Raw genomic sequence first — 14,427 nt, 5'->3', positions numbered from 1 at the left:
ATATCTCTGCTCAGTTTTTATTATTAGTTTTATATTTATTTTTTAGCCTGCCTTCCTAGAGTTTTCCCTTAAGTGTGCATAGCTTTGTGGTCAGGAAATGATTTGCGTAGAGACTGTGCTCAAATACATCAAACCTGTAAGGCTTCAATCCTCTGACAATGGATTCCTCCAGCATTTCTCAAGTCTTCCTCAGCTTTTACTTTCCATCAAATCCTTTTTTGTCTCCTCTGAATGTGCATGTCATTCCTTGGCCGGACGTGTGTGGAGAGCTTATCTAGCTTTTCTATGGCTCTCTCATTTCCAAGGTATCCCTGTTGGGCCTAGGTTCAATCCCTGGTCAGTAGATCTGTCCACGGTGGGAAGGTCATTCTTCCTCCCAGAAGTCCCTGATCGGGTAGAGTCAGGATGAAGGGCTTTCATAAGGCCCAACTGTCTTGCCTTAATCATAGTCACTCCTTGAGTGGGAGTCCTGCAAGCCTCACAGCCGAAAAAAAAAAAAAAAAAAAAAAGACCAGTGAGTGGGGTGAAGTATTTATTCAAAATGAAATAGTCTACAGCCTTAAAACAAAAATCATATATGCATATAGTCTTCCCAGGAAGTTGAACTGTTTGAAAAGTAAGTTGGTATTAAAGTTTTATCAGAGGATGGATGTGATGGATTTGATTAAAGTTCTTAATTTTTCACACATTTGTTTCCTGGTGAAAGGATTATATGCCCCCAGCACTTTCACTTTTGGCTTTTTGTTATGACATGCTTTGGCCAATGGAATATGAGATGACATGCCGCATGCTATATTTGAACAGAAGTTTTTAGATACAGTTTTATAATTTGCCTTAGCCTCTTACACTTCTGTCCTTATGCCAAAAACATGCCCCAGATAGGAGCTGCTCCTTCAACTTGGACTTCAGAATGAGAATACAAGCAGACCTGCAGTCAGGTTTACTGCCTGGACCTTGGTTAGCCAACCAACAACCATTGTGTGATGTGGGTTAAAAGAAAATGCTTGTGTTTATAAGCAACTGAGAGTTTGGTTTGCTTCTCTAGCAAAAGCTGACTAAAATCGGCATGAAAATGTGCCCCTTCGATAAAAGTACTGAATTATCAAGATTAATATTTTTGTGTCACTATAGTAGTAAAAGGAAGCATCTGGGTGGGTTTTCTTCACATTTAGAGGGGTGTTTGGGACTATAAGACTTAAAATATACAGTATGTGGCTTGGGGGAGAGTCTCACCAAGGCCGAACCTGAGATTTGAGAGACTCAAGTGATTGCCTAGTAGGAGAGACAAGTTTTGTGTATAAAGATGCCTTTAGCAGGGAATTCAAGTAGCAGTTTCAAATATGAGCCCAATACTAAAAATACAAGTGTAGATGTTCCAAATGAAAATGTTGATTTTCAGTCAAGGTGCATCTTGAATGGGAAACTCCGTGAAGCAGGTTCAGAATGAATAGCAGAGAGAATTCATTTTTTTTGAAGATCAGGAAGACCAATCAGCACTAACTTGAAAGAGAACAGAACCTACATACTGAACTTAAAACTCTAATATAATAGCACTCCATGACGGGCTTAAAAAATCCTCCCTCAAGTGATGGTCACGTTTTCATAGTATTTTACTCAATGGAGGTTACTACTTACCTTCAGACAGAATTGTTCTGAAATCCTCAAGGGCTTAAAAGGGTTAACAGAGAGATAGCTCTTCTAACATAGGCTGCTGGAGGTGTTCAGCCTTATAAGAAAATAAGCTATGGTTTTAGCTGGTTCTGGAAACGTGAAAAGAACTTATAAAAGGGATAACTCTTACACATAATCCAATTCAAACTGGAGGAAAAAGGTCAGGAAAGAGAATGAATGATATTTCTATTTCCCACTTTTCTCTGTATGTGGAGTTCCACATCTCATTGCAAAGTGGTATAGACCAAGGTGCAGTGAAATCAGAGCCTTGTGATCATTTGATCTTGATTTGTATGGGGCATTGAAACACTCCATCCATCTGATTGCCAATGCTAACCTAGTGACTAAGAAATGTTTCATGATTTCTGTAAAGCTCTTAAAAAAAAAAAAAAAAAGGATTGGGGGAAAGGCAGAGGGAAACCCTTGGTGAGTGAACAGAGCTTCATTTTTAGAATCTTTATATTCTGGAGTGGGATCTAATATTGGCCCTAATCATTGATTAAGTAACAGATTTTAGAAATCACCTTTTTCTCCATTTTCCAAGGTCATAGCAATGACTCCCCTGAATACTAAGTACCCACTGCCTGAAAAATTATAACAATCCTCAGAAAGGATTCTCAATTTTAAATAAAATGTTTGCATCATCAGAGTCTGATATCTCTTGTTAGATCTCACGTCATTTTTTTTTCAAGTACTGCGTTTTATCGGTTTTTTTTGCAAAGTCATCCTGGAATAGTCTTTGTAGAACAGAATAGAATTTTACTGCAGAAAGGGACCTTAGAATTCCTCTGATGTCCCTTCCCTCTTCATCACCATAATTCTAGAGATGAGGAAAGGACCCCCAAGAGCCTTGGTTTCTCATGATTAGGTGAAGACGGTGCTGGGTCTGGATCCCAAGTCCCTTGCCCTCCAAAACATTTATACTCTCCCAAGCCGTCACAGATTAGTTTGGGATCAAAACATTTAGTCCTTTTACTCACCAGGAATCTTTTGAGTAGTGTTACACAGTCCAACTATTCTTCTTCTGTTTTCTCTTTTATAGCCCTAACATTAAAACACAGTTTGGGGTAAAACTGGGTCTCACTACTGACCCTTTGTGGCAGTAAGAGAAAAACATTTTTAACAGTGAAGTTTGAGATTTGAGTGCTCAGTGTTTCTAATTTGATGCTGTCAATGCCACTGACTTCTACTAGTTATTTAGCACATATGAATCATGTTATAGTTTCAAAATACTTTTCTATCAATAGTAACTTCTTAGCATGAACCAGGCTAGATTTATTATTTCCTCTTCCCCCAAACAGCTGTCCTGGTCACATCACATTTGATGAATGTAATTAGTTGCCCAGATGCTTAGCTGTCTGAGCTCCTAAAATCTGCATGGTGCCAGACTAAAGCTTTAGATTAAGGATAGGGACAGTTTTATCTCTGGGGTTTCTGGTTGCCAAGGGCAAGGTTGGAGATGGGCAACGGGGGGATTTGGGAAGAAATAGAAGGACAATCTGCATTCATCGATGGCAACTGAAGAGTTTACATGTATTCCAGTTCTTCCCTGGTTCCAAGAGTCTTGGGAGATCCTGCTTCACCCTGGAAATCTTTTGTAGTGCAGGGAAGGATAAAAGTGGGGAGAAAGGCCATTGGAAGGGTTCAGTACACCCTTGACTGACCCCTCACCTCAAGGAGCAACAACTCTGATTCTCACGGGGAAGGGGTCACTTTAGGTCAGCAATACACCAACACTGGTCTGTTCCTAGTTGCTGTTGATAAGAGGGGACACCTTGAGTGTGTCCCTTGGCATAGTGATACTGAGCATGAACCCAGAGGCAATTCTAAAACTGAAATAAGAATAAGTCTCCTTGGGCACGACTCAAATAGAAAAGCTCTTTGAATCACGACATTTGAATCTGAGTCACTTGCCAGTCTTTTCTTGGTCCTGTAAAGTCAATTTAAGCACTGAGATCTAAACCAGGCTTTTTGATTCTCAGCCTTTCCCCTCTCAGCAACCTTCCATCTCAACCACCCTAGGGGATCAGTAAGATCTCTTTTAGGCACTGATTTTAAAGAAAGACCACTTTTTTTTCTTTTTTTTTTTGCGGTACGCGGGCCTCTCACTGCTGTGTCCTCTCCCGTTGCGGAGCACGGGCTCCGGATGCGCAGGCTCAGTGTCCACGGCTCACGGGCCCAGACACTTTGTGGCATGTGGGATCTTCCCGGACCGGGGCACAAACCCGTATCCCCTGCATCGGCAGGCGGACTCTCAATCACTGCGCCACCAGGGAAGCCCAGAAAGACCACTTTATACAAGCAGGTTTGGGAGATTTGAGGGCTTGGAAGAGTCACTAGAAATTACTGTCAGTTCTTGCTGTAAAGCTATCTCTGCCCCTGGGACACATGGCCTGCCAGATGGCCCCATAAATCCAATTACCCTCACCTTTCCTCTTCCTCCTTCCATGTTAAAACACTTCTGATTTTCTGATTTAACAGCAATTTCAGGGGAGTTAAAACAGATGCAACCTAACAGAAGTCCTGACCCTCCATTGCCACCAGTGCACTGACGGGGCATCATCACGAATTACATTTTTAGAGACTTGCAAGTGTTATATTGGGCTGGGTCATATTTAGGTCATCTTCCCTCCCCCTCCCCCTCCCCAATCCCTCTGATTTTTAAAAGACCTTCTGAGAGTCTACAACCAGATTTGTGATAAGTTCTTAGTCATAGTCTAAACTTTCAGGTCTCATGCTACTGTTTAACGCTGTCCTCTTGACTTCCAAAGTCCTGCCTCGTGGACCTTGAACTTCATGCCTGTAGGAAAAACTGAATGTAAGATTCCAACACTCACCCTTTTAAATTCTTTCCCAGTTTCAATCCCTTCCTTAGCTTCTGTGTCCCACATCCCTATTTCCACTATCTCCCCCCTCTCCCCATACAATCGTAAATCTTCAGGTTATTAGATGAGGGGCATGGTTGGTCTTCACCACTTAGGGTGTGACCCCTCTTCCATATAATAGCCACTTATGTAGCCGAATGCCTTTTGGAGCTTTCCTTCCTTGGTCCCCAGTAGCCACCCCTCCAAACCGAACCATTCTGAGTGTTCTTACCTCTTCCTGCTAACTTCATGTTCTACCTGGTATCTCACGTGTCTCACTGTCCTATTAAGAAGCTGGGCAGATTGGGCATAATGGCAAGACAATGTCAAGGAGCTTACGTATGTTTCTGCGTTATAATAAGGTGTGTGATTAAGTGTAGATTTAAGGGTCAAATTCTAACTGAACTCGCTCCCTTCTGCTCAGAGAATTCAGCAGTCATATGGTTCAAAATGGCTTGTTACCAAAATCTGATGCTGCCATTGAACATTCCGGTTTCACTGCTTTGAGTAGGGGTTACACGTTTTATATCAGAGCCAGAAGGAACCAAAAAAGTAACAAATAGAAACAAAGAAAGGGAGTTTGAAAGGCAGGGACTGTTAAAAGAGCAACAGAAAGACTGCAAAGTGAAAACATTAAGCTAAGGAAACAGCACAAAGTGCAGGCGTGTATAACAGCAATGCCACATGAAAATGTAAGGGGTTATATATGGATAATTTAGAGGAAATTACTCTGAAAAGAACTTTCTGGTTAGTTGGACAAGGAACAAAAACAACTATCTGCTGTCGTCGTAGTATCCTTAGCACCCAGCCCAGTGCTGCCAATGAATATTTGTATAAGAATTAGAACACTGGCCAAAATACCAGATGTTTTCAGAAAAACTATACATTTTGGTGACACAGCCACTTCTATGCCCCACAGGCCCCATCTATGGCAGGGCATCAATAGGCTACAGTTCATGAGGCTGCATGGGGGGCGGGGCGGTGGGACGCGAAGAGGAAATAAGCTCTGCTGAGCTGGTATGAGACCACCCTTGAGGTGTGCCTTTTACGTTATTGTCTGCCAGTTTCCTGGCCAACTTCTGTCTCCACCTCGTCGACCCAAGGCCACCGAGGAGTTAGCCGGGGGCGGTGTTCTGTGGTTGCCACTGGGAACCTCTTGGGGCACCACGCCTCTATTCCCTTGGCGTCTCTCGCCTTCACCTGCCGCGCTGCCCCTCGCGCGTCTGCAAAGATGCAGAGGTCGAAGCACATCGCCGTGCGGTGCTTGAAACGCTCTCAGAACGAGCCTCCGGCGCCTGGCCACTAACACCAAACGGGATCCTGGGATCGCCTCTAGGATCCCTGTGGGTGCTCCCGCCCCCTCCTGAGGTCCCCCCTCCCCAACTCTGGGCTTGCGTCCCCGGCCCACGCCCGCCACTTGAGGGTCGTCCCAGGGTCGCTGAGGTCCTACGCGCCGCTGGGCTCGCGGCGTGAAGGGAGGCGGAAGGCGGGAACCGAGGGGGGGCGCCCGAGCTCGCGCGCCACGCAGCCCAGCGCGGGATTTGCCGCCTTCAGCTGCAGCAGCTGCAGCGGCGGCGGCGGCGGGAAGAGGGGCGGAGGGCGGTGAGGAGGGCTGCAGCCCGGACCAGGAGGGAGGGAGGGGGGCCGGGAGGCTGTGCCAGGCGAGCCGGAGGGGTGCTCGGCGCTCCCCCGCCCTCCTTCCGGGAGCGAGGATGCAGACTCTGGAACTGGCGCTGCTGGGCTGAGGCGGAGGCAGGGGAGTTGAAGCGCGCGCGGCTCGGTGAGTGTGTCTCCTGAGCGCGGAGAGGCGGGGGGAGGCGGAGGACGAGGAGGAGGAGGAGGAGGAGGAGGAGGAGGAGGAGGGGGAGAATGCCCGGAGCCGCCGCCGCCGCCGCCGCCGCCGCCGCGATGCTCCCGGCTCAGGAGGCTGCCAAGCTGTACCACACCAACTATGTGCGGAACTCGCGGGCCATCGGCGTGCTGTGGGCCATCTTCACCATCTGCTTTGCCATCGTCAACGTGGTGTGCTTCATCCAGCCCTACTGGATCGGCGACGGCGTGGACACCCCGCAGGCCGGCTATTTCGGGCTCTTCCACTACTGCATCGGCAACGGCTTCTCTCGGGAGCTGACCTGCAGGGGCAGCTTCACGGACTTCTCCACGCTGCCCTCGGGAGCCTTCAAAGCCGCCTCCTTCTTTATCGGCCTCTCCATGATGCTCATCATCGCCTGCATCATTTGCTTTACCCTCTTCTTCTTCTGCAACACGGCTACGGTGTACAAGATCTGTGCCTGGATGCAGCTCACCTCCGGTGAGTGCGCGCTCACCTCCGCGGAGGCGGGGGGACCCGGGGCGCTCGAGCCGGGGAGGGACGGGAGTGGGAGGGACTGGGAGGCCGTGCGCTCCGCTGGGGGCCGAGCAACTTGAATCCGCTCTGGCGGGAGCCCTTGGAGGCCGGAATCCCCGGGCTTCCCCAGCCTCGACACCAGCGCCTCGTCCCGGGGCTTTCGAGAACCTCCAAAGTGTGGGGCACGCCACCCAGAGGGACGCGGTGGAGGCAGGGCGGTTGCTGGGCCGAGTCCCCTACGAACTAGAGATGGGGAGAAGAAGCGGGGGCTCAGGGCGCGAGCTGAGGGACTAAACGGGAGCTGGCAGCGAGGCGAAAAGCGGATTTGGAGTGATTGTAGTGCAGGGAGGGTCAGCCTGCTCTGTGGCTCTCTGGGACGGTTTCAGTCACCGCTTCTTGAGGGTGGTTGAGAGCTGGAGTGAAGTTGCTTGTCCCGGGAAGTTATAAAATTTTTATCGTCCATCTGGAGGTGAAGAAATTCGAATTCCGTTTTGGGTTTTACCCTTTTAAGAAAAAATGTAGCTAAGAATGTTCCTTCGCAATTCCCCAATGTCACGTCTTCAGTTTGCTTCCTTGTCAGAGCAAAGGTCCTTCCATTTCATCTTTAAACAGAGAAATCTTGAGGGAATCAAGATTTCTCAAGATCTCAGTTTTGGGGAAGTGGCTTTAGGAAGATGGGCAGAGAGGAAAGCTTGTTTCATTGGTGTTTCTGATCACTCTTTGCCTGTGGATGATAGATGGTTGCTAGCTGGAGAATATGAGAGTACTTTTTCTGAGCATCAAAGTTACTTTTAACCCAGAAAGGATGGGGGTGCATTTCCTGGTGGCTTTGGAGAATCCTGAAACAAAACTGACTCCTTTCCCTGCCTCCCGTGATCCCGATTCCCTTTCTGCTAGTCACCTTGGGTGCCCTGCCTTCTAAAGGCAGACTCCATCCTCCAACACTTGACACCCTCCTGTTTTTGTTTTGATTTTATGGATGGTCTGGTTGTGAAGGGATATAGGATGTCTCAGGCAGCCACATTCTCATGTGTATTTTGTTTTATTTTGTAGTTCTCTTTCTTAAAGGTGTTACCTTCAAGATTTTGTAGTTTTTCCTATGCTTGGGAAGGTTTTCTGGGGAGTAGGGCTTTGATCCCTGAGTTTACCAGAATGTTGCAGGACGATTAAGTCCTGAAGGGGGCCGGACAAGAGCATTAAGTTCATGATCTTATACTGCTAGTTTACTGTAGGAGAAGCTTGTGGGAGAATGAACTTGTTTGGAAGTATTTGCTTTGTATTAAGTATGCCTCAGCTGGTTTTGATTTGCCATATACCGTGAACATGTGCACATGAGAGGCAAGAAATGTACACCAGTAGAGAACACACCCCCCAGAAAATATACCATTATTCTTCTGAAATATGAGTTTTCTGCTTTTCCTTCTGTCCTTCCACCCCCAGCTTCTTGAAGCACCCTCCCCCATTTTTATATATAATGTTGTCTTTTATGGCCATTTCAAGAGCAGACTAACTTTGAGATTTGGAATAAATTCATATATTATTGTTGTTCTTGGCACTTAGATCTGGTTTGACTTTGAAGATAGCAGGACGTTGAGGATGCAGATGCTTTAGAAAAAAAGAATTGACCCTGCACAGCTAATTTTAATTTTTCTAAGTTAAATGACCTATTTAGACTGGTGATTCAAATTAGATTCTTTTTCAAAGGCCTGAAAGTAATTTGCAGGTGATTTCTCAACATGTTATAAGATATTTTATTTTTGTGAGATTTTGTGCTCTAAACCAAAGTTGTTGTTGTTTTAAAAAGGAAAGTAAACTATCTTTGGTAAAAAATTACCATTTTGAAGTTAATACAAACTGCAACTATTACAATGTTTTTTTCTTTCCTCTTCCTGGAATAGAGCACACAAAAATCATTTATTCTGCAGTAGTGAAATATGATGTCATGTTTTCAGAAATTTGACATCAGTATACTGTCCTGTTTCCCATATACCAATGTAAAATGTAATGATAGCCTTTGTACTGATGAAGATATAAGGACATTTACTTCATTTTCGGAGAAGTCCAGATCCCTAAGTCTCTGGCGTACTTTAAAAATCTTTATTTTCAATTTATTTGTATTTTATTTCTAGGTAAACCACAGAAGGACATAATCTTATTTATTACTGAAGTATATTAATTAAAAAAGAATTGATTATGAATCAAAGTCAATTATATTAAGAGTTAAAGTCAGTTTTATTCACAGATGTTTTTAAAGAATGGGATAAAGAAGGTATATCTGAAGAAAGTCTTGTTTAACGTGCTTTTAAGGTGTTTAAAGTCTCATGACACTAACAGTAAATTTAACATAATGTATTGTAAGTTACTGTCAAAGTTTAGTTTCTAACCTTTAGGCTATTTCTTTTTAATGTTAAGAAGGCTTCTCATAATTTAAGTGTACCTAGGCCTCTCAAGTGTAATTTTCTAACTATTAAGATGAGACTTAATGTGCCGTTTGCTTGAGACTGTTTAACCTTCATTAGAAGTCAAATGATTAAGTTGTGTATTTAGTTATCTAAGCATTTTACTAAACCTCGTATATCAGAGCCAGGTGGAATATGCCATATGAAATGATACACTAAGATGATGAAGCAGGAGACTTTCTTGTGGCAATACAACATCAAGAATTATTCTTTTTATGATTCTGAACAATGAACTAGAAAAAGTACTTTATTTATTGGACCTGAAAATGATGTTGCTTTCTACCTAGATGTGCAAAGCGCACATAATTAATGGTGCTATTATGAACACCTGCCCTCTCCGCGCTCTCCCCTCTGAATCATCATTAACCTCAGTGGAGTGAAACTACAGAATCAGGAGCTAATATGTCACACTTCTTCCAGATGTAATCCTATACTTAGGGACTATGCCAAACATAAAGACTGAAGACAGAAAAATAATGTATAAAATAAATAATAACAATTAGAGATGCAAAATTTCCCCAATTCACAGAGAGACAACTTCTTGAGAAGAGAGATGTTTCTTCTTTCTGTATGATTTCTCTACTAATAAGAAAGAGGTAGATCTGTACTTGTCAAGCAGGGCAATAAAGTACAGATCGTTTTTTTTTTTTTTTAAATCAGGATGGCAAGGGGCTTTTGTCTTTCTGGGAGCTTGACTCTCTGCTTTCATGTATTTGTTTTCAAATCAGTATTTCAGTCTGTTTCCAAGTCTATTAATAGCCAAGTTTCATAAAGGTGGGGTTTTGTTTGTTTTACTATCAACCATGTCTTAAATTTTTTTCAGAGACTCAAGTTTTACCCATTATAGGCCAATGAAATCTTTTATTTTTTTAATAAGCTAAAGCATTAAGGCAGAATTTAAGGGTTTTAGACATCCACCACAGACTTTTTGGTGGAAAACTGCAGATGAGGAGGTACTTGGTTTCATCTGTGAATAAGGGGCACCGGATCCAGTTAGATTTCCATATTTGGTAGGGATAAGCTAGGAGGAGGGGGTTGCATTCACCAGATCCCTATCTCTGGTCATTCTGAGTGACCAACAGGAAGGGCCACCAAGATGGCGAGGCTCTGTGGCAAGCGTTAAGGGCTGAATTGCTTAGTTACCTTCCCCAGCCTCCCAGCCTTAGTTTTCCCCAGCTCTTTTTAATCAGCTTGTTTTCTTAAATTTTATACCTTTGTCATTTAGTTGAGATGAGAGTCACCTGAGGTAATTACTGCATTTCTTAGCCTGCAGGAAGAGCCTTGGCAATGTTGTACCATTCTCTCAGGGCACCTTGCTCTTTTCTTATATATCTTATCAGCATTTGAGATTACACATGTGTTTGTTTGTTTATTTGTTTAATGTCTGTCTTTTCCAGTATACTGAAAGTTCTTTAAATCCATGTCTGTTTTTCATATAGCATAGAGGTCAAGATCATGGACACTGGAGTAAAAAGATGTGGGTTTGAACCCTGGCTCTGCTACTCATTGACTGTATGACCTAGGGAATTAATTCCTCTGTACTTCAGTCGCTCATTTGCAGAGTGAGCATATAATTGTACTTACCTCAGGAGATTGGTGCAAGGATTAAATAAGCCAAGGTATACAGGAGAACAGTGTCTGGGCACATAGTAGGCAAGCAGTATAGTTGTGTTAGGTAGGGTTACTGTTCTTATGTTATTATTACTACTGTATCTTGGCACACAGTAGTACGTATATGTCTGGCACATAATAGGTGTTCATTTTTATTGAGTTAATGAATAAAAAAATGAATGATTAATGGCATGAAGAATGAAAAGAGAAGGAAGTGATTTAAAATGTCCCACATGCCATGTTGAGAAGTGAATACCATATACTTTGAAAGCCACGATGCTCATCTTTCTCATTGGTTTGTGGCATCAGCAGTAATTGCACTTAAGGAATTCTTCCAAAATTCTTTGATGGCAGTGGTTGTGACTTGACAGCCTAATTCATGATGAGCTTATTCCCAAATGGAGGGTTTTTCTGATGCATAGGTAATGATCTTTATTACAATGCTAGGATATAATTAATTATATCTTAGGATTCAGCAAAATTTCCCTTACCTTTTAGTTTCTCATGAAAAAAAAAAATCATGTTATTCAAAATGGAGGTTTTATGTAAGGATCAAAAGGTCAGGCCTTTCTTTCATAATAGAGGGGACTCCTGTTCCAGGTTGGGTTTCCTTGCACGCCTATAGGAGCAATCTGGACAGGAGAAGAGGATATGTCTTCCAGGTTTTCCTTTCTTCTTTCTGGGCGTCAGAGCAGATGTGCTCTTCTTGGACATGCAGGCTGGCTCAGATGGGTGGCCCAGCATGTGCAGAGCTCTGATGGGGAACTCTGAAAAGAGGACAAGGTCTGGATTTACTCAAGTTCAGGACCATCATCACCAGTTCTTTATCTGGATGGTGCTGAGCATGTGAGAAAGTGAGGTCTTGCCTCTTGGAGCTGCTAATCCATCCTAAGTTCAGAGTTATGGAATGGCCCTGAAGAGGGTTTTTTCCTCTGCCAGTGCATTTCAAATACTCCCCCAGATTGCAGAGAAGAATGTGTACTCCCAGGGAAGACAGTTTTCATTTTCTTACAACACATTTCACTTATAAGAATTTTCGATTTACCAAGCCAAACTTACAAGAAAATGATTTGAAATGAGAATTTAGAAACTGTTTTTTTTTTTTTTGCTTTTATGTAGTATGACAAGGACTATGACAATGAAGAGATGTTGGAAAACATATTAATGTGAATATCAAATGATTTTTATAACAGTGAGATTTTAAGTGAACATTTGTGAAAAATAACAGACCCCGTATAGCCCATAGGTATATTATTAGGTGGTTTCTTTTCTTGGTGTCAGGCTTCACATTTAACGGCTTTTTTCCATTGTAAAAATGTTAAAAAGGCGCTTATATGCATTTATAGATAATATATATATACACATACATACATAACCAGAATATGGTATCAGGTGCTTAACATGAAAATGATTATTTAGTGATTGGTGCTTCTGTTTGGTGTGATGATATCATGCAGTAAAGAGAATCCAGGTGGCCAGGCCAGTATGTTACATTTTATGTACATACCTTAGAAATCTTAAAAGTGAGTAAAATTTTAAATGAAAAATACCCAAAAAACAAAAAACCCCAAACCCAGCAGAACATACAGCTATAGTTGCTGCATGTGGCTCAATGCCCTTCTGCGTGTGGTGTGAGGAGATAAACTATGGGGAGAGGAGAAGAGAGAACTTCAGATCGCACTGGCATGAAGCAAAGAACACTCCAGGAGAGTTCTAATTTGGGGGCTTCATAGCATGATAACTGGGAGAGTTTTAAAGTGCAATTTCCATAATATATTTGAACTTTGGGGGTCAGCACCAACTTTAATTAATGTGATTTTTCCTTATAATGAGTCAAGTGGAGTTTTTATTTGATATGAGGAAAGACCAAGGTGCTGACCTTTATTCTTAATAATAACAAGAAGATATTATTAATGACAGAAAGCTAAGAGGCTAAGAGGCTGGTTCACATAGCAAATAGTAGGTAAGTTATTTGATGATTTAAACATAAAGCTGTTATGAAAAGTCATTAGGGCCTTTTGAGGAAGGAAAGAAACAACACCCTCCTCCCCCAGCATCCTAAATGTTTACATAACTAATATCATGCAGCTCTCAAATTATAATTACGATTCCATGACGCCTGTACTGCACAAGGTCACAGCGCCATCCATAGTTAAATTGTCCTAACTGCAATCTTGAGCACATTTCTCATTGCTTCTGCTAGAATAAAACAGAAGAATGAGTAGCTTGCAAGAGGAAGATAAATAATTTTTTGATCAATATAGACATGAACCATATCTAATTACTATTGAGCAGGGTGAAAAAAAGAAAGCAAACTTTTTTGAAATGGAGTTGCTGGCATGGAATTGCCAGAATGGGTCTCTCGTGCCTGGATTCTGATATCATTCCTAATGAAACCAGATCTGCAGTAGTGTAGGGACTGTCTGTGTGTCCTTAATAGGAGAAAAGATCCTAAATGATAGGCTGTGTGAAGTTAGTCTAATTGCATGAAATTTTGAGATTATGACTTATCAGTGAAAGGGCTAGTGGAAGAGTAGTGAAAGGTAGCGAAATGAATAATAAATAGTTGTAGATCAGAAAAGAGGCCTTAGCTCAAAGGCAGACATGCAGAACTTAACTAATCAGAAAAGTTTCACACTAGAAAATGATGGCAAACAGGAGCTTGAAGGGAACTCAACTTTGGCTTTAGTACAGAATGCATCATAGGCCCGTTTACTTAAGTGTCTGGAAACTCCTGCGGTGGGGTGCTTTGTATGGCCTTTTTTTGGTTTCAATGAAGATCAAGAGTGAGGTTGTAAAAATCAGAGTGGGAAATGTGTATCATCATTGACAGGAGGCTCAGTATTTGAAACACAGGCAAATAGATCCAGATGTGAAGAATGACAGGGACATAGAAGAGTGACAGCAAAAATAAATGAAGTATGAATAGAGAAGACATGAAGAAATTCAAGGTTGAAAAGCCTGTGAAATTGGATAACATCAAAAGCCCGTTGAATTTGATATCATCAATGGCTTAAAAATGTATTGACACAGGATAAGCAGAGAGCTGGAATATGCATTACAGTGCAAAGCTGTGTGCAAATCCCAATTGTCAAGAAAGAAAAATTATGGATCCACCCCCCTGTAGGAAGTTGCAGTAGATTCTAAAATCAAGCTATACAAAGAGAGAGATGATAGAGGTTCTTGTATGGCAGATGCAAACATAGAGGATTAAATAAGTCAACCTAAGAAAGAAAAGGTCATTGTAAAATTTGATAAATAGCATTCCTCCAGTTTCTCTTTGAAATTCCAGTTCCAGATTGTGAAGCTAAATTGATTTCTATAATGCCTTTACAGTGAGCATTTAGGGTAAATATATTTGCAGAGCATTTTAAGAACATATATAGTTATAAGCTAGATTAATTGAATTTATCTAAATTTCAGATGATTAATAACCAGCAATATTGTGGTCTGTGTAATGCTACATATTATTTAA

The 14,427-nt window shown here is 42.4% G+C and overlaps 1 protein-coding gene across 5 annotated transcripts in view; it reads left to right on the top strand.

The window, feature by feature from the left end:
- Positions 1 to 6,298: 6,298 nt before the first annotated feature.
- LHFPL3 (LHFPL tetraspan subfamily member 3) overlaps positions 6,299 to 14,427 on the top strand; it is a 599,911-nt gene continuing 591,782 nt past the window's right edge. For all 5 annotated transcript variants that reach the window (XM_079932083.1, XM_079932084.1, XM_079932085.1 and 2 more), the window contains exon 1: positions 6,299 to 6,846. In XM_079932083.1, the coding sequence (XP_079788209.1) occupies positions 6,405 to 6,846 (442 nt within the window). In that variant the 5' untranslated portion in view covers positions 6,299 to 6,404. The remainder of the gene's footprint in view (positions 6,847 to 14,427) is intronic.

The sequence above is a fragment of the Stenella coeruleoalba genome, assembly GCF_951394435.1.
Source record: "Stenella coeruleoalba genome assembly, chromosome: 9".
NCBI classification, from domain to species: domain Eukaryota; kingdom Metazoa; phylum Chordata; class Mammalia; order Artiodactyla; family Delphinidae; genus Stenella; species Stenella coeruleoalba.
This window is presented reverse-complemented; position numbering and strand designations above follow the sequence as displayed.